Source organism: Primulina tabacum, chromosome 17 (assembly GCF_025594145.1).
Source record: "Primulina tabacum isolate GXHZ01 chromosome 17, ASM2559414v2, whole genome shotgun sequence".
NCBI lineage: Eukaryota > Viridiplantae > Streptophyta > Magnoliopsida > Lamiales > Gesneriaceae > Primulina > Primulina tabacum.
Window position 1 is genome coordinate 26,466,855 of NC_134566.1, and position 18,919 is coordinate 26,485,773.

Genomic DNA, 18,919 nt, shown 5'->3' on the forward strand with positions numbered 1-18,919 from the left:
TGCTAATTTTATTTTTATTAGTAGTACTTTATTTATTAAATATTTTCTTTGATAAAATATTATTATTATTATTATTATTATTATTATTATTATTATTTGTTGATACTCCCATAAGAGTTCGGGTCATGAATGCCTCGGGATATTAAATGGATAGCCCAAATAAGAGTCAATATGCAGAGTACTTGCCTCAGCAGCCTGGCATAGAGATGTCCGGGATATTTTCTCCCCGGGCAATCAAGAGCCCGGGCACTCATGCAAGTTCCCGGGAACTTTCTACCCTGGCTACCTAAAGAAGCGCACCACACTCAAGTGTACCAGTATGAGCTATCTTATGCTTGGCAATCATTGCTATCAGAACGACATGGGTTTGGCGTGTCAGATAACTCATCAGAAATAGGGTATGGGCAGCCGCCTTACCATACTTAGCAGTTGGACACTGAAAACAAGGTAATCATAGGATTTTCTCTTATAAATAACATGTATACTTCTCATTTACAGATTCTGGAATTATGAACTCTTGAACATTTCACGTATATCACCACATATACAAGCCACTTCACATTTCTTCTTCACCTGCTGACTTAAGCATCGGAATGGATACGCCGGACACCCCTCCGGAGCCCATTCACGAGTTCATTTCATTGTCTGCAGGTTGTGGTGGAAGCCCGAGATATACCTTCCTCACAAATATATCTTCCTTGCTCATTTCCCTAAAACATCATACTTATATAACCGTCTGGTAGATCGCCCCTGACTTTGCTCACCCGATTTACCCGGAACACATCATTGGCGCCGACCGTGAGAAATTGATCTCAAGACGTTGTTATGGCTCCTACCAGAAGAACCAACCAAGATACTTCTCGGGTTCCATGAGATGATGCGCTTGTCTCTGGACAAGGTGGTCTTCCGCCCACAGGACCTCCAACTGTCATTACTTTGTCCTCAGAGGAGTTGGCTCGGATTATATCTGAGGCGGTGGAGAAAGCTGTAGCCTGGAGGGACCTTTCTCATCAAGCTACACGTTCAGGAGGAGAACAAGAGAGAGGGAGCAATAGGCAGAGGAGGAGGAAGAGAGGATGGAAGAGAGATAATGAAGTGCTGGGTCCAAGTCTCCGACTGTGGTAGAGGAGTTGCAAGAGTTGAGACAGAAGATGAGGGTGTTGGAGGGACATATGGAAGGTAGAAGTCATTCCCGGGTAGTCATTAAGGGTTGCCCTTTTTCTGAAGCTATTGTCCGGGAACCTCTTCCCGGGAACTTTAAGTCTGCCAAAGTTAAAGATTATGATGGCAGTGCAGACCCCGAGGAACATCTGGCCAGGTTCGAGAATATGGCCATGTTGCACTGTTATGCTGACAGAATCAAGTGCAAAGTGTTTTAGATCACTCTAGTTGACTCGGCGCAGAGGTGGTTTGAGAGATTGGCCCCTCAGAGTATCAATTCTTTGGAGGACTTCAGAAGGTGTTTTGCACCATTTTAGTAGCAATATGAAATAGAAAAAGACTACATTTAGTCTTTTTGAAGTGAAACAAAGTCCGGAAGTGAGTCTGAGGGCTTATATTCGAAGATTTATCAGAGTGGCTTTGGACGTCCCTTCCTGTGCCCCCGAGACTAAGACAACTGCTTTCACACAGGGGTTGAGGGAGGGTGAATTTTTCCGGTCATTGACAAAGAAGACGTCCGAGGACTTTGAAGATTTGCTGGCCCGGGCAGAGAAGTATATTAATATGGAGAAGGCCCAGAAGCAGAAGAGGGAGTCGGTAAAGAGAGGAAAAGGACACCGAGTATCTAAGCCTGAGGAGATGGTACCGAGAAGGAGTAACCCGGGACATTTTTCTCATCATGTGCCCTTGAAAATCATCCGAGACCGGGAGGTCCAAGAGTGTAGCAGGGACTTGCCTCCATATCAATAGTATACCGGGCCTGAAAAGAATGAGTTTTGCACCCTTCATAAAGTTTGTTATCACAACACGGAGGATTGCAAAACACTCAAAAGAGATTATGTCCCGCCCTCTGTCCAGGGACATAATCAACCCAGCAATAGGCCGAGGTTGTCACCTTGGGCAGCTCGACAGCCCGGTCCCAGTGCCAAGAAAGATTCAAGAAATGCCCCGAGGGAGAGGAGAGATTCAGAGCCCGAGAGGAAGAAGTCTTTGCCCCCTGTCTTGGGGGTAATTAAAATGATATCTGGAGGATCTACTGATGATTCTAATCGGGCTCATAAGTCGAGAAGTAGAAGAGATTGTATGGATGTGGAAGGGGTGAGGAGGAATGAGACAGTGATTAGTTTTGGCCTGGAAGATTTGAAGGGTTTCAATCTTCCCCACACTGATGCCCTGGTAATTCAAGCAAGGGTAGCAAATTATGATATTATGAGGGTCTTCGTGGACTCGGGAAGCTCTGTAAATGTTATTTTTAAGGAGATCCTTGTACAATGGTTTTGCAGGGATATCATTTGGAAGCAGTGGACACAACATTTTTTGGCTTTGTTGGCCATGCTGTCTATCTAGAAGGGGAGATTGTCATGCCCTTATCTTTGGGCACTGGGGAGCTGAAGAAGACGGTGATGACCACTTTCACTGTGATGGATGCCCCGTCATCATATAATATTATTTTGGGACGGCCGACCATGAATGAGCTAAGAGCCGTAACATCCACTTATCACCAAAAGATTAAATTCCTGGTGCGAAGCCAAGTGGGTGAAGTCCGGGGGGATCAACCTTCTTCCCGAAAGTGTTATGTAGAAGCGGTCAGGGTGGACCAGAAGAGAGCAAGAAAGGAGGGGAAGAAAGAGTTGTGAGGAGGTGGATAGAGTGGTAGATAAGGGAGAAGTGCACATTGTGGCAGAAGAAGAGCAGAAGGTGGTAGAGATAGGGCCGGGCAAGGAGATCCGAGTGGCTCGAGACCTTGATTTATCCACCCGGGTCAGTTTGATAAATTGTTTAAAAACTAATCTTAATGTTTTTGCCTGGTCCCGAACAGGAGTTGATAGGGATCTCACCCCTGATAGCGAAGCATCAATTGAACATCCTCCCAGGATCTCAACCTATGAAGCAAAAGAAGAGACACTTTGGTCCTGAAAAGGACAAAGTGATTGATGTACATGTTAAAGATTTGTTAAAAGCCGGCCACATTTGGGAAATACAATTTTCTACCTTGGTCTCGAATGTGGTACTGGTGCCAAAATCTACTAGGAAGTGAAGGATGTGTGTGGACTTCAGGGATCTCAATAAAGATTTCCCCAAAGACCATTATCCGCTGCCCAAAATTGACCAGTTTGCGGATTCCACCTCTGGATATGAGCTGCTCAGTTTCATGAATGCTTACTAGGGTATCATCAAATTTCCCTGGCCAAGAATGATCAAGACAAGGCCAGCTTCATCACCTCGCGAGGCACGTTATGCTATGTTGTCTTGCTTTTCGGGTTAAAGAACGCAGGGGGCCACCTATCAACATCTCATGAACAAAGTCTTTGAGAAGCAGTTGGACATTAATGTAGAGGTATATGTGCATGATATCTTAGGCAAGTCCAAGGAGGTTGCTGGTTTCATTTCTGATTTAGATGAGACTTTTTCCACTCTTATGCAATATAGGATTAAGCTCAACCCAGCCAAATGTATCTTCGGCGTGAAGAGTGGTAAATTTTTGGGTTTTGTGGTAACTGACCGGGGAATCGAGGTTAAACAGGAGAAAGTCAAGTCCGTGCTTAATATGCCATCTCCTCGATATGTCCGAGAAGTGCATAAATTGACCGGGATAATTGCTTCTCTTTCCCGGTTCATATCCCGGTCAGCACATCAAATTTATCCATTTTTCCAGATCTTGTGGAAGGCACAACAGTTCGGATGGGATAAGAAATGTGAACAGGCCTTTCGGGATCTTAAGAACCATTTAGCATAGCTTCATGTCCTAGATAAGCCAGAGTCCGGGGAGAAATTATTTGTTTATCTATCCACTACAGAGTATGTTGTATGTTCAGTACTAATAAAAGAAGAAGGCTCTGATCAAAAGCCTGTCTATTATGTCAGTCATGCTCTAAAAGGCCCCGAGATCCGCTACAATGAGGTGGAGAAGATAGCCATCGCTCTTGTTATGACTGCCCGGAAACTGCGACCTTATTTTCTGTCGCATGGAATTATTGTGCTGACAAATAGTCATCTCGGGAGGATTATGACTCATTTAGCCGGGAGGATGATCAAGTGGACAGTGGAGCTAGGAGACTATGATATTGGGTATAGGCCCCGGGTTGCCATCAAAGCACATGCCTTGTTAGATTTATTATCAGAGATGATTCAACCTGATGAAGAAGAGGTCAGGAGGGTATTTGTTGATGGGGCGTCTAGCCTTTTGGGATGTGATGTAGGAGTTGTGATAATAGCTCCCCCGGTAGAGAAGATTAAACTGGCACTAAGAATTGACTCTCGGGTGACTAAAAATGAGGCAGAGTACGAGGCTGTTCTCGCCGGTATCCGAGTTGCCTGGGAAGTTAGAGCTTCTCGGATCATTTTGTATTCTGATTCACAACTGATTACTCAGCAGATAAAGAGAATTTATGAGGCTGAGGATGATAGAATGCTTAAATATCTCAAGCTCATTAAAGCCCAGGCAGAAGTTTTTGTGGATTGGAGTATTGAACAGATACCTGAGACAAGAATGGGGAAGCAGATGCTTTGGCAAAGGCTGGCCGCCTGCTTTATCAGAAGTTAGTACCCAAGAAGTATTGCATGTTTCCCGACTAATCCTCTCCATGGAAGAAGAGACAATGCCAGCACCAGAGGGTTATTGGATGATACCCCTGATCAAATTCATGGTAAACAATGAATTACCTGAAGACAAAGCTCGAGCTCAGAAGATCAAGAGACAAGCACCCAGATTTGTTCTCTTAAATAATATCTACAGAAGATCATTTCAGGGACCTCTGTTAAAGTGCTTATCTATGAGAGATGTGGATTATGTCCTCCGGGAGATTCATGAAGGGTGTTGTGGAGAGCATCTCAGAGGAATAGCATTAGCCCGGAAAGCGATGCTTGCCGGATTTTGGTGGCCCACTATTATCCAAGACTCTGCCCGAGTGGTCCGGGCTTGTGAGGGTTATTAACATCATTCAAATTTTCGACATAACTCGGCCACTCTCATGAAGTCTATCTGGGCATCTTGCCACTTTGATCAATGGGGCATGGATATTGTTGGTCCTTTTCCAATATCCCGGGCTCAGACGAAATTTTTGCTGGTAGCAGTTGATTATTTTTCTAAATGGATAGAAGCCGAGCCCCTGGCAAAGATTACTGAGCAGGAAGTTTTGAAGTTTCTGTGGAAGAATATTGTATGCTGATTTGGAGTCCCCAGGAGACTAATCTCAGACAATGGGAGACAGTTTCAGGGAAGGGAGATCACAGCTTGGTGCCAGGAAATGAAAATAATTCAGTCTTTCACTTCTATTGCTTATCCTCAAGCAAATGGTCAAACAGAGGTTGTTAACAGAATTATTGTGCAAGCCTTGAAAACTAGGCTACAGGGCAAAGGAAAAGACCGGGTGGAAGAACTGTCTAGTGTTATCTGGGCATACAGAACTACTCCCCGGGCACCTACTTAAGAGACTCATTTTAATCTAGTATATGTTTCTGAAGCAGTTCTTCCGGTTGAAATCAGACAATTTTATGCCCGGGTATAATCTTACCAGGATGATAATGATCAAAGACTGGACAATGAAATTGAATTTGGTGGCAAGAAAAGAGAGAGCAGGCTCTGATTCGAATGGAAGCTTACCGAGTCCGGGTTATGAAATCATATAACAAGCGAGTCCGAATCTGAGACTTTCAAGTAGGAAATCTGGTCATGAAGAAAGTTAACACAGCTGAAGATGTTGAAAAATTGGAAGCTCGTTGGGAAGGACCTTTTAAAATAACCCGGAAGGTTAGCTCGGGAGCTTATTACCTAGAAAATTCTCAAGGACGCTCTCTCAAGAGGCCATGGAATGTATTTCATTTAAAGAAGGATTTTGCTTGAAAGATGTAAATTATTTGTTTGAAGACATAATGAAGGTTTTGTTCTTCTCAGAAAGTGTATGAATGTGAATGTTATATCTAAACACCGGGAAGTACAAAGCTCCGGTTACTCTATAAGCCCAGGGCTCTACACCCTGGCTCAGGGCACCACACTCGACCACTCCCAAGTCCCGGGATATGATCCGCGGCCTAAGACTCCGTACCTTGGTTATTAATAAGCCAGAGCTTTACACCCTGGCTCAGGGCACCACACCTCGACCATTCCCAAGTCCCGGGACATGATCCCCGGCCCAAGGCCGCGTACCTTGGTTATTAAAAATCCTAGGGCTCTACACCCTGGCTCGAGGCACCAAACCTCAACCACTCCCAAGTCCCGGGACATGATCCTCGGCCCAAGGCTTCGTACCTTGGTTATTAATAAGCTCAGGGCTTTACACCCTGGCTCATGGCACCACACCTCGACCATTCCTAAGTCCCGGGACATGATCCTCGGCCCAAGGCTCCGTACCTTGGTTATTAACAAGCCCAGGGCTCTACACCCTGGCTTGGGACACCACACCTCGACCATTTCCAAGTTCCGGGACATGATCCCCGGCCCAAGGCTTCGTACCTTGGTTATTAATAAGCCCAGGGCTTTACACCCTGGCTTGGGGCACCACATTTCGACCACTCCCAAGTCCTGGGACATGATCCCTGGCCCAAGGCTCCGTACCTTGGTTATTAACAAGCCCATGGCTCTATACCCTGGCTCGGGGCACCATACATCGACCATTCACAAGTCCCGGGACATGATCCCCGACCCAAGGTTCCGCACTCTGGTTATTGAAACAACCCGAGATCCTGTACCCTAACTTAGAGGGTCTACACCTAGAGTGTTTATTAAGTACGAGGATTTTCATTCATGCTCAAGGTTCAACATCCTGGTTACTTATTTGGAGTGACCGGTTAATTTACAACACTTGGAAATTTTTGTGATTTCTTATTCATAAGCCGTGATTGAGATTATTTCTAAAGCCGGGGATATGGAAAGCATTAAAAAATAAATGTAAATACTGTGTATGAAGACAAAATGATTAATATTTCATTAATAAAAAGCCCGGATGCTAGAGATTACAAGGAAAGGAAATAAAAGAAAAAATTACAATCCTATTCTAAGTCTATTTGTTCAGACCCTGACTGCTCTTCCTCTTCAGGGTCCTCCTTCTCCTCTTCTCCACCCTTGGGGAAGGATGCTATTGCTCGTCCGAAGTCCAAGAAGTTCTCCTTATCATTAGCCCGGCCTCTTCAAATTGTTCCCGACATTTGTCAAAGTCGGTCTTGAAAAGGGAATAGGCTCGATCTTCTACGGCCGCCTTGAATTCTGGAGAGAGGAGGAAGGAGGCATGCAGTTGCTCCTTATCATGTTCAGCAGCAGCCAGGGCCCTCTCAGCGGCCTCTGCACGATACATCTGTCTTTCCATGCCCTCAGACATGGATTTACTCTTGGCTTCAAAGACATAGTAGTGCCCTTGCAAAGTCTCTTCCCGAATGAGGCCTTCGCTAATGTCGTCCCGGGCTTTCTCCAACTGTTCGTTGGCCTTGTCCAAAGCAGAGGGCAAGCTGACCACTTCCTCTTCGTAAGTGGCTCGAGCCCGAGATAATTCCTCCTGTAGTCGCCCCTAGGTATCATGGAATTGTCGGGCTCGATTGTTGGAAATGGTGGCTGCGGCGGCTACCTCTTCGAAAGCTGAGATCATCATTTGAACACCCTATTCAAGTGGAGTTAGTAAAAAAAAGGTGGAGTAAGAAACAATCAAAAGAACTTACGGCCATAATCTTGTTGGAGCCTTTGAGAAGCTTGGGGGTAGTCCGAGAGCTCCTCAAATGTGCCTCCTCATCATGAATGAGGAGCTGCTTGAAAAGCCTAAGCCCTGTTGGAGTAGCTCCCTCCATAAAATATTAGCTTGGGTGGGTTGTTCAGCAAGGAGGGGCTCTTGGGTAGGCTGTTGGCGGGGAGGAGGGGTCGATTGATTTGCTTGGGAGGAGCCCTGATCTCCTTCTTGGTTAATCTCAACCAGAATTATCTCGGGGCTTGTGACATCCTTTCGCTTCCACTGGAGGAGAGGAACATGGTCTTCAAAATCTTGGGAGTTCGCCTGGGAGGCCTCCAGTTCTTGCTCGGTATTTTCCCGGTCTTCAACTAGGCCGCCTCCTCCTCGGCCTTCTCTTGTTTCTTCTTTTCAGTAGCAGCCTTCCAGGCTGCCATTTTCCTTTCTTTTGATGCCGCCTTGGCAGCCCATTTCTTGGCAAATGCCTCTTGCATCTTGGGATTATCTGCATAAGGAAAGAACAAATTTATTAAAAGATAAAAATGTGCAAATTGAAAATAAGTAAAGAGAGGGGAAAGAGGAAAATTACCGGGTTGAGCTCCCGAGCTAGCCACCTCATCAATCACCCGGTCACTTGGGTTTTCTGCCCAGGCACTCAACCCATAGGGAATTAAATTTTCATTGGAGATAATGGTGGAGGAAGAATATTTACGGCCATCAACCAGAGTTTGGCTTCGGAGAAAGGGCTCCTCAAATTTATAAGCCATAGGAAGGGCAGGTTGCGGGGGGAGAGAAGGGAGAAACCCGGTCAGACAAGGAAGGGAAGCCGGGATTTGAATGAAAAAGAATCGTCCTTTCCACCCCTTCTGGGAAGAAGGGATGTCATCAAGGGACCGAGCATTTAACTAGGCAGACAGGGAGAAGGCATTATTTCCCAATCTACAAACAAAAAAATAATGGAGGACAAGAGGGTTGATAAGGAGATTGTTAATTTTAAAAAGAACATAGGCCGAGGCCATAATGCGGAAGAAATTATGGTGAAGTTGGTTAATAGGTACACCAAAATACTTGGCGACCTCGATGTAAAAGGGGGGATGGGGAACCGGAAACCATTTCTAACTTGGTCCCGGAAGAAAGTGGTGTAGGCGGGAGGAGGGTTGTTTGCCCTATCAGAGGGACCGGGTATTAGAATGGAAAAGTTAGAAGGGATGGATCCCAATACTCGAAGTTCCTCGTCAGCCCCCGAGCGCTTAGTGCTGCTCATTGAGGAAAACCAAGGAACTCCTGGGGTCTCAGATTGGGGTGGGGAGGAGGCTCGGGTCTTGCCCTTACCCTTGTCCTTTTCAGAGATCGGGGAGGGCCAGAAGACGAAGGCTTAAATTTTTGGGTTTTGGGTTGTTTGGAGGGTTGGGTAACAGAGCGTGGTGTGGAAGAAGAGGGAGGTGAGGCGGAGCACATCGCGGTGGACTCGTCACTAGGCGAGCCTCACGCATTTTCTCCTGAGGTGGAAGATGTGGAGTTTGAAATTTAAAAAAAAAGGGTAGAGGAAACTTACGAAGATGATAGAATGAGGGTGTAGCTGATGGTGGCGGAGAGGTTGCTGGTGACGGAACTTCGCGCTGAGTGGGAGGAGTGCTGCACATCGGAGAAAGCAAGAAAGCTTGAGAGAATTCGAAAATCAGAAAGTGACAAATGGAGGGGTTGTGTTGTCATATATAGGAAAAGTAGGGAGTTGATCTTAACCGTTGATCTAAAATTGAATTGGACGGCTAGGATGAACATTGGAAATTGTGCAGGTAGGCGAAAGGACTTGCACGGATATCAAAGCGTTCGATTATCATATTCTCGGAATTCGAAACGTTGCCGACCGTTAGAATTTTAGGGCATGCGTCATCATGACATTATCTTAACTGCCCGAGAATACCAAACGACAAAATATTTTAAGTCCGAGAGACATGAGGCCCCGACATCTTATTTAAAGTTCGGGAGACATGAGGTCCCGACATCTTATCTAAAGTGTGGGAGACACGAGACCCCGAAATCTTATCTACAACCCATGAAATTGAAGCTCCCGGCACCTCATCCCATCTCTGGGATATTTGAAGCCCCGATGCTTTTATAGTCTGGAATTGGTAATCTTTCTATTGAATCCCAAGCATGACTGATTGGGACAACGAGTAAGACTCTAACCCGACTATTTAAAGAATGGGTGATGATACCCTCATAAGAGCCCGGGTCACGGATGACCCGAGATATTAAATGGATAGCCCAAATCAGAGTCAATATGCAGAGTACTTTCCTCAGCAGCCGGGCATAGAGATGTCCAGGATATTTTCTCCCCGGGAAATCAAGAGCTCGGGCTCTCATGCAAGTTCCCGGGAACTTTCTACCCGGGCTACCTCGAGAAGCGCACCACACTCAAGTGTACCAGTATGGGCTATCTTATGCTTGGCAATCATTGTTGTCAAAACGACATGGGTTTTGGCGTGTCAGAGAAGTCATCAAAAGTAGGGTATGGACAGCCATTTTATCATACTTAGCATCTGAGCACTGAAAACAAGGTAATCATTAATGATGGTTAGTTCCACTATGTTAATGGAGCTTAATGTTGGGCTATAAATCAAGCACACAAGCAGAAGATGAGAGTCACATAAATGAGAATATCTATATTTATTATATCTATAAAAGTGTGGCTGATAGACAAAGTTTTTGCATTGTGATTCTACTAAATTGCCCAAAAATATGAATTATTTGTATCAACTTCATGGGTATTGATGGAAAAAGTATAAAAAATTTAAGGTCAAATTTGAGATATTGAATTTGTAAAAGTCAATTCATTATATTGGTGCTTTTTTTTTTTTTTGAACTCATTAAACATATGAGAATCATAGTAGTGTTTTTATTTTTTTATTAGAAAATTATAATATAAGAAACTTTGAAAATAATGTTATGTACAAATTGAATACATATTTGATAATAAAAATACATTAGAAAAATAAATTTTTTTAATAAATAATTCTTAAAAAATATTAAAAGAATAGATTTTTGAATAAAAAATTATATATTACATTAAAAATATTGAAAGAAAAACATTTAAATATATATTTATTTATTTATTATACTTATGAATTATACTTATGAAAGTATAAAAAGATTGACAAATTTTTTATTATAAATTTTCTAATATCTCTTAAATTTTGTATTATTAGATTAATTACATGAAAATTTTCTAAACAATTTTTTTAAAAATCTATTAATAAGTATACATTATATATTTGAATTTTTTTTTAATCTATATCTGTATACATTTCGAACAATAGACACCTAATCTGAAATGATTTGATATGATAGATAATACAATACATTCAAATGTTTACGTTGCCGACTCCATTGAATGCGTGTTGTGGTATCGAATTCATTGAAAGAGTGACTGTACGTTAAGCAGAAACAATTGTACTCCCTCCACTTGCTGGTGGCATATCACTTCCTCTTCCACATTGTGTCCAAGTTGTTTCTCGATTCACTACCACAGTTCCCAAACTTCAGATCTTCAAGAATTCGTGTGTGTGTGATGAAATCTTGAAGCTCTGTTTGAACTCGGTAAAACCAGTCTTAATGGGTCACTTGAATCTCCATTCTTCCAAGACGCGTAGTTCGCGACACTGGCGTCTGCTGGATATAGTAACCGCCACTTTTTTCGCGGCGGTTCTGCTCTTCTTCATTCTTGTATTCACCCCATTGGGAGATTCCTTAGCGGCGTCTGGGCGTCGGACGCTGCTCCGGTCATCTGGGTCTGATCCGCGCCATCGCGGGAGGCTGGTGGAGCTCGTGGAGTCGGGCCGGAACACGCCGCCGATCGATGCCTGTCCTTCGGAGATGGTTGATCACATGCCTTGTGAGGATCCGCGGATCAATAGTCAGCTGAGTCGGGATATGAATTATTACAGGGAAAGGCATTGCCCTCCATTTGAGGAGACACCGCTGTGTTTGATCCCACCGCCTCATGGGTATCGGGTGCCAGTTCAGTGGCCGGAGAGTTTGCACAAGGTTAAAGCTTTTTTGTGAATATATGGCTTGGCTTCTAGTTGATTTCATTGATTATGCTGAAGAGTTATTGTGGTTGTCTGGTGTTGATTTTTTTCCTGGAACTTTAGCTTTTTTACTAAACTTTATGCAATCGAAAAAGATGAAAATAAAAATACTGATGAGCCGCGTGATGTTGCATATTTCTTGGCATCTAGCTGGTTCGATGAATTGCTAAAGTTTTTAGAATTTCCAGTGCACTTTTTTTAGCTGTAAAGCTGAAAGGTGGGTTAATAAATGGCTGTATTCTGCGTCAACTGCCTTAAGGTTTCATTAGCTTTTTTACTTGTGAGAAAATAGGAAATGAGTTGGTACAATCGGAGTTCAAGTTCTTGAATTTTCTTTAACATGGACTTGTGTCTTGAGCTTTCTCAACCGGTTGAAGGTTGTGGATCTGGTAATGTGGTGTTGAATTTGGTCTTAGTACAAGTTTGATGAACTCGCGCACAAGTTAAAAGTTCAATCTTGCCATCGTATTATGGTTTTGTGAATTTCGGATCTTATGATTGTATCTGTGAGTTAGTTCTGGTAGATTGATTGGCATGGTTCTGTAGTTTATCTTAATTTGGCTTCTTTTCATATGGTATTTTTTTATTGTCTCAATGTTATGTATAGGTAGTTCTTCTCAATGTTATGTATAGGTAGTTCTTTCTGATTCTCTTCCCCATTAGATATTGTTGCCTTGGACTCTTTTATATGAACTGTAATTGAACTATTAGACAATATAGTCAATAATAACATCACTGCTCCTGTCGCTTTTACAGAATCGATAAAGTGACAAATGTTTATTCTAAGTCTCGAATTAGACCAATTAAATTTTGTCTGCTAGATTTATTCTATGTGATTCCTTTATTTGTTGTGTTCTTTTTGTTTGTAGAATTTTGGTCTTCTGGAAAAAATTCTAGTTTGATCCACTATTAGACTTAGTGTATATGTATGAGTTTGCTGAATGTGTGTTCCAGAGGCAGTTGAGCTTTATTATTTCTAGCTTAAGATAGTTTCAAATCCAAAGGAGGTAAGTTACTATTTGGTCTAAAAATTGAAGGCATCACCTTGGTAGTTATTCCTATTGTGGTTGTGGGGGGGAACTGAAAAAAGGAGACTCAATGCAGAATGTTAATTGGTTGAAGATTTTTTTTAAAATTTTTTGTTTTATGAACCAGTGTTTACATTTTATTTATAAGATGCTTACTAGAGTCTGATCGGGATTTTAGATGGATCACATAAGCTCAAATGGTATGATGATATATGCTTCTTACAAAGTTGGGAGACCTAGTCTTAATTTTAGTGAATAAATTGCTTTGAATTGTCCATATTAGCGTCTAAGTATTGACTAAATATTACCTTGTAACTTGTAATGGGTGATTTAGTTCAACCAATTTTATAGCATATTTATAATGCACAGACCTCTTAAGCGCCAAAGACATTTCACAAGTTCCACAGATAACATATCTTCTGTAGCGAAGCAGAGCACCATTTAAGTACCTTCAATAAGATCCTTTATGAACGCAGTTCGACATTTCATATTTAACACAAAACAATTGAAGGTTTGAATTTGGCCTGTATACTAATATCTGTTTATATACAGATATGGCATGATAATATGCCTTACGATAAAATAGCGGAAAGGAAAGGCCACCAGGGATGGATGAAAAAGGAAGGTCCACATTTCATTTTCCCTGGAGGTGGTACAATGTTCCCAGATGGAGCAGTACAATATATCGAGAAACTTAAGCAGTATATCCCTATAGCTGGTGGAGTTCTGAGAACCGCCCTTGATATGGGATGCGGGGTAATAAACTGTCATCTTTTCATATGGTTACTGATTATTGTTGTCTTTTTTAAATATCTTGATGGTCATTATATTTGCAGGTTGCTAGTTTTGGTGGATATATGCTTGCCGAAGAGATTTTAACTCTTTCTTTTGCTCCAAGGGATTCACACAAAGCACAGATACAATTTGCTTTGGAAAGAGGAGTACCAGCTTTTGTTGCAATGCTTGGCACTAGTAGACTCCCTTTTCCTGCTTTCTCTTTTGATTTGGTGCACTGTTCTCGGTGCTTGATCCCTTTCACTGCATACAGTGAGTCCTTGTCATCTTAGAAGTTTATGATATCATTTATTGAAATTTTGTAACCTATCTCTTCTCTTTTTAACGCAGAAAACTTGTTACTTTTCAGATGCCACGTATTTTCTTGAAGTTGATCGGTTACTTCGCCCAGGAGGTTTCCTAGTCATCTCTGGCCCCCCTGTACAGTGGCTAAAACAAGACAAAGAATGGAATGATCTGCAGGCTGTGGCCAGATCATTGTGTTATGAGATCATTGTTGTGGATGGAAACACAGCAATCTGGAAAAAGACTAATGGGGATTCATGTACTCTAAATCAGAATGAATTTGGACTTCATTTTTGTGAAGAATCTGTTGATCCAAATTTTGCATGGTAATGCACATGATGCAGTTTTAAAGTTCTCATTTTTTTTAATTCTGTGACTGACAGGTGATCCTGAACTTCATAATTTTGCAAATGACACATTCATTTCTGTGACGTGGTTGGTTTTAGCTTTCGACAGTTATATTTCGTGGACTGAAGTAAATGAATGTGCAGGTCTTTCAAGTTGAAAAAATGTGTGAGTCGGATAACATCTGCCAAGGGAAATTTTGCTGTTGGGATGATTCCAATATGGCCCGATAGATTGACAAAGGCTCCTTCACGGGCTAGTGTCATGAAGAATGGAATGGATGTGTTTGAAGCTGATAATCGAAGATGGGTAAGAAGGGTTGCTTATTACAAGAATTCGCTAAATTTGAAACTAGGAACTTCGTCTATACGAAATGTCATGGACATGAATGCATTCTTTGGAGGCTTTGCTGCAGCAATAACATCTGATCCTGTTTGGGTGATGAACGTCGTCCCTGCTCGCAAGCCTTCGACTCTTGATGTCATTTATGATCGTGGACTTATTGGAGTTTACCACGATTGGTGAGTAGAATCAACTCTATGTTGTATCCATTTTTCTGTAGCGTTGTTTAGGCTTGTGAAAGAGAGTCAGGTAGATGAATCAGGAGTAAATTCATTCAATGCAATAGTTGAGATGCACTATATGCATGTTTTAAGTGTTAGCTATTCTGATTGTTGAATTGAATCTTGCTTGTGGCTGATGCATGCAGGTGTGAGCCTTTTTCCACTTATCCTCGGTCTTACGATCTAATTCATGTAGCTGCTATAGAATCTCTTATAAAGGATCCGAGTTCTGGAAAGAGCAGGTATGTTATTATCTTTGCACTTTTTTCAACTTAACTATTTGTTGGCTCTTTACCACCCTAGGAAAATTTCAAGTGCATTTTCTGCTACTGGGTGATACTTGGCTATCCCTGTTGCACCGGCACAGACAGGGACACAGATAAGACGCTACATGGATATGACTGACAAATTTTTTGAAGTTTTTAAACATGACACAATGTAGGCACATCCATACAGAATATATACAACACACACATATTTCGTATGAATGAAAAATATTAAAATTTTGTTAAGATATGTACCGTTTAATGTATATTAGTCTACTAATTCTACTTTATTTTAAATTTAGGCACATAACTAAACAAGATTTCAACTGCATATGCATGCATGTAATTAATGCTCAAAAAAACTTAAAAAATTTAGTAATTATAAATTGTGTCAAGTTTCAAATAAAATTGAACAAAGTAGACCATGATACAAGGTTGTCGGTATTGATCTTCCTTGTTCATTCTTATACAATTTAATCGAAGAACTCATGAGAAAAAAGCTAGAAGGCTAAAGCCTAAATGCATCAAAATTATTTTTTATGCTTTATTTTAATATTCTAAAGTTGTTGTGTTACATAGTTTTATTATTCAAATTATGTGAAACTATGTAATGAAAACTAGTATTTATTTAGTTGTTAATTAGTAATCAATTTTTTAACTTTAAAAGAATTGGATGCAGTGGTTTAGATATAAAGAAAATAAGAAACACAAGAGTGATGTGATTATATGTCTTCCAAAATTTTGATATATTTCCGAAGAACTAAGAAAGTTCGAAAATTATTTGGTGTAATTGTAAGATCGACCGCTTTCTTGGTAATAGATGGTGGTAAAATGCAACCTCGAATCTATTGTGCAGTATTTTAAACACCATATTTCGATCGCTTTTCTTGCAAAGACAGTTATCATTTCCCAATAATCGACCTTCGAAAAATTACTAAATTGCAAGCCAGGGAATCAAATATGTGATTTTGGCTTTGATACTTATCATAGGATGGAGCACTTATTATTTAACCAAACATCAGTCCAAGTCTTGCGTTTTGATAGCTTTGCCAACATGGGCAATTATTGCTGCCCAACAGTGACCAAAATGTACCGGATATACCCATATATGTGTTGATACATGTCTCCGTTTTTTATTTTAATTTCCTAGACACTCCTAGTGCTATATCCAACATGCATGTCTCTGAGAGTCCTGTCCAACAGGTTATTATGTGTTTTCTAAAGTGTGTGTACATTACAATTGGCAATTCTTTCCCTTCGTCCCATGGTTTATTTGCCATTTTTAATATTTCCGCGGCTAGCATAAGTATCGAGCCTCCTTCTCATTTTTCTTTTTATCTAATTAGCCCATAATTTGAGACAATTGCAGTTATATTTTCTATGGCATTTACTATTCTCTCCTGGAAATGATTCTATGAGATCAATTTTCTATTTTGCAGTTTAAGATTTTTTTATGATTTCGAGCATTAACCTCTTGTGTGGTTGAGAGACGAATTTACGGATGCCCAACTTTTTAATGGAAATAATCACTCGACGTCGACTGGTTGCTCAGGAATAAGTCTCCATGACACAAACAAGCTATAATATAGCAAAGGCCTAATAACACTTGCTAGTAATTTGAGTCTTCAGTTGTTTTTCTGTTTGTAAAAGTGGCAGAAGCATTATACCTTCATTCGTTTGGACTTGTTTGTTCTTCCAGTCGGGGATGTCTTCCTTTTGCTTTTTGCACCAGCTTAATCATCTAGATTGAAATGCAGGTGTAACCTTGTGGATTTGATGGTAGAAATGGATCGAATGTTACGTCCTGAAGGCACGGTTGTCATTCGAGATTCACCAGAAGTGATTGATAAAGCAGCTCGCATCGCTCGTGCGATTAGATGGAAACCTACTATACACGAGAAAGAATCCGAATCACACGGAACAGAGAGAATTCTGGTAGCACATAAGAACTTGTGGAAGCTACCTTCCTGATCCTACTAACGAACTCTACTGTTAATGATATTGATGGTATGATTATCCTATATAAGTAAGTTCCTTGATGATTCATTTAAGTTCAATGGCAAATTGGCAATCCAAAGCATCAAGAAAACGTCCTCTGTTTTACTTTTTTGTCTCATTTATGTCATCAAAATGGTAGCTGTTATATAGGACAAAGACACTGTAAAAAGCCCTACATATTTATTTTTAATCTATATCGAAATATCATCCTTATTTCTGACTCTTGAATATTCATATATCTTTTGATTGTGTCGATATTATATTTGATGTTAGCCTCCAAATTTAAGGGCCATAGGAATTTGTCGGAGGGAAGAATTGTAATATCCTATAATCTGAAATTTTAGTTGATTTTGTCGTTTTCAGAGGTGAAAAAAGTCAACATCCCATGACGCTGAACCAGATTGCTCATAAACCTTACACGAGGTCCATGTGTATGTTGAAAAATTACATATGATAGGATAATCTAGTGACTATATAGGTTGTACTTATTCAGAAGATTTATATCACTATTAATTAAATATATTTATTATCTTTAACATTTCGTTTTTAACAAGCTCGAATCAAGCTCAAAATCGAGCTCAATTTTATGTTTTACGAGCTCGAAAACGAGCTATTAATGAATAAAGCTCGAGCCTACTTGATTAACATGCTAAACGATCTTTTAACGAGCCGAGCTCGAGCTTTTCTCGAGCTTGGTAATTTCAAGACAAACCAAGCTCGAGCTTGATAATAAAAGCTCGAATCGAGCTCGAGCTCGAGCTTCAAACAATCTTAAACGAACCAAACTCAAACATGATACTGTTTGGTTTGGTTTGGTTTGGATCGTTTACATCCCTAAATAAAATAATAATATATTAAAATATTAAACATTCTTGTCTTATTAAAATTTGAGTCAAATTTTATATATAATTATATTCACACAACGATATGTTTATATATATATATATGTATATATATATATATATATATAAATTTATCGTTCATATATCATTTATCATGTCATCTCAACAAAGTGTTGATTTTTCATTATTTCATTTTAAATAATTAAAAGTAATATGATATTACACATACTGTATAAGTTCTATGTATTCATATGATATTTGTAGTCGACTCTCGAAAAATAAGAAAAAATATATATTAAATTTTCCAATAAAACATGATTAAGTTAACCAATTTGGAAATTATTTTCCGTGAAATGTATGAGTTCTTTGGAAATTATATAATAGCGTTAAAGTTTTTTTTTTTTTTAATAATAAAGAATATAATAAATGGTATTTGAAAGGTCCTTAATTAAAAATAGTAATAATATTATAAAAAAGTGACTACATAAAATTTTTATATCAATAAAATTTGATCAGACTATTTTTATAACATCAATAGTATATAGTCCCACAAAATTTGTTAACATACTATATTGTTTTTATATGTAGTTCAATTATTTAACACGATAGATTACGTGGTTATAAGAATTTTTCATAAGACACTACAAAAAAAGGTTAATTTAATGATGGAACTAAAAAAATCGTCGATAATTTAACGACGGTTTTCGCTAAATTGAAGCTTCGATAATCGCCTACATCGTGCATCACAGCTGTAAGAGAGGCTTTCTCGCTTATTTTTCTTTTGATATTGAACCGAGGAAAATAAATGGCATATTCCAAGTTCGAAGAATCTTATTCTACTCTCATAGTAAAAAATAATAATAAATATATTTCCATTCTTCTTCCCAAATACTTG

The 18,919-nt window shown here is 40.2% G+C and overlaps 2 protein-coding genes across 3 annotated transcripts; both read left to right on the forward strand.

Annotated features, from left to right (window-relative positions):
- Nucleotides 1-4,745: 4,745 nt before the first annotated feature.
- On the forward strand, nt 4,746-5,591 carry LOC142530619 (uncharacterized). The gene is made up of 2 exons (XM_075636442.1): nt 4,746-5,038; nt 5,345-5,591. Exons 1-2 carry the CDS (start codon nt 4,746-4,748, stop codon nt 5,589-5,591), a joined length of 540 nt encoding a protein of 179 aa, XP_075492557.1.
- Nucleotides 5,592-11,181: 5,590 nt separating this feature from the next.
- LOC142530887 (putative pectin methyltransferase QUA3) lies at nt 11,182-17,662 on the forward strand. 2 transcript variants are annotated; one of them, XM_075636787.1, is made up of 8 exons: nt 11,182-11,858; nt 13,483-13,686; nt 13,767-13,977; nt 14,075-14,336; nt 14,502-14,876; nt 15,065-15,160; nt 16,942-17,191; nt 17,546-17,662. In XM_075636787.1, the coding sequence occupies exons 1-7, from the start codon at nt 11,427-11,429 to the stop codon at nt 17,153-17,155; spliced, it is 1,794 nt and encodes a 597-aa protein (XP_075492902.1). In that variant the 5' UTR covers nt 11,182-11,426; the 3' UTR covers nt 17,156-17,191; nt 17,546-17,662. The 2 variants fall into 2 exon arrangements, with proteins under 2 accessions (XP_075492902.1, XP_075492900.1); XM_075636785.1 differs by lacking the exon at nt 17,546-17,662 and having other exon boundaries at nt 16,942-17,482.
- Nucleotides 17,663-18,919: the final 1,257 nt, after the last annotated feature.

Bases quoted from the DNA above. Each gene is read 5' to 3' on its own strand.
- LOC142530887 (XM_075636787.1), top strand. From the start codon at position 11,427: ATGGGTCACTTGAATCTCCATTCTTCCAAGACGCGTAGTTCGCGACAC. The intron at 13,687-13,766 runs GTAATAAACTGT...TTATATTTGCAG, and splicing joins CCCTTGATATGGGATGCGGG to GTTGCTAGTTTTGGTGGATA. The intron at 14,337-14,501 runs GTAATGCACATG...ATGAATGTGCAG, and splicing joins GTTGATCCAAATTTTGCATG to GTCTTTCAAGTTGAAAAAAT.
- LOC142530619 (XM_075636442.1), top strand. From the start codon at position 4,746: ATGGAAGAAGAGACAATGCCAGCACCAGAGGGTTATTGGATGATACCC. The intron at 5,039-5,344 runs GTGGCCCACTAT...TGGAGTCCCCAG, and splicing joins GCGATGCTTGCCGGATTTTG to GAGACTAATCTCAGACAATG.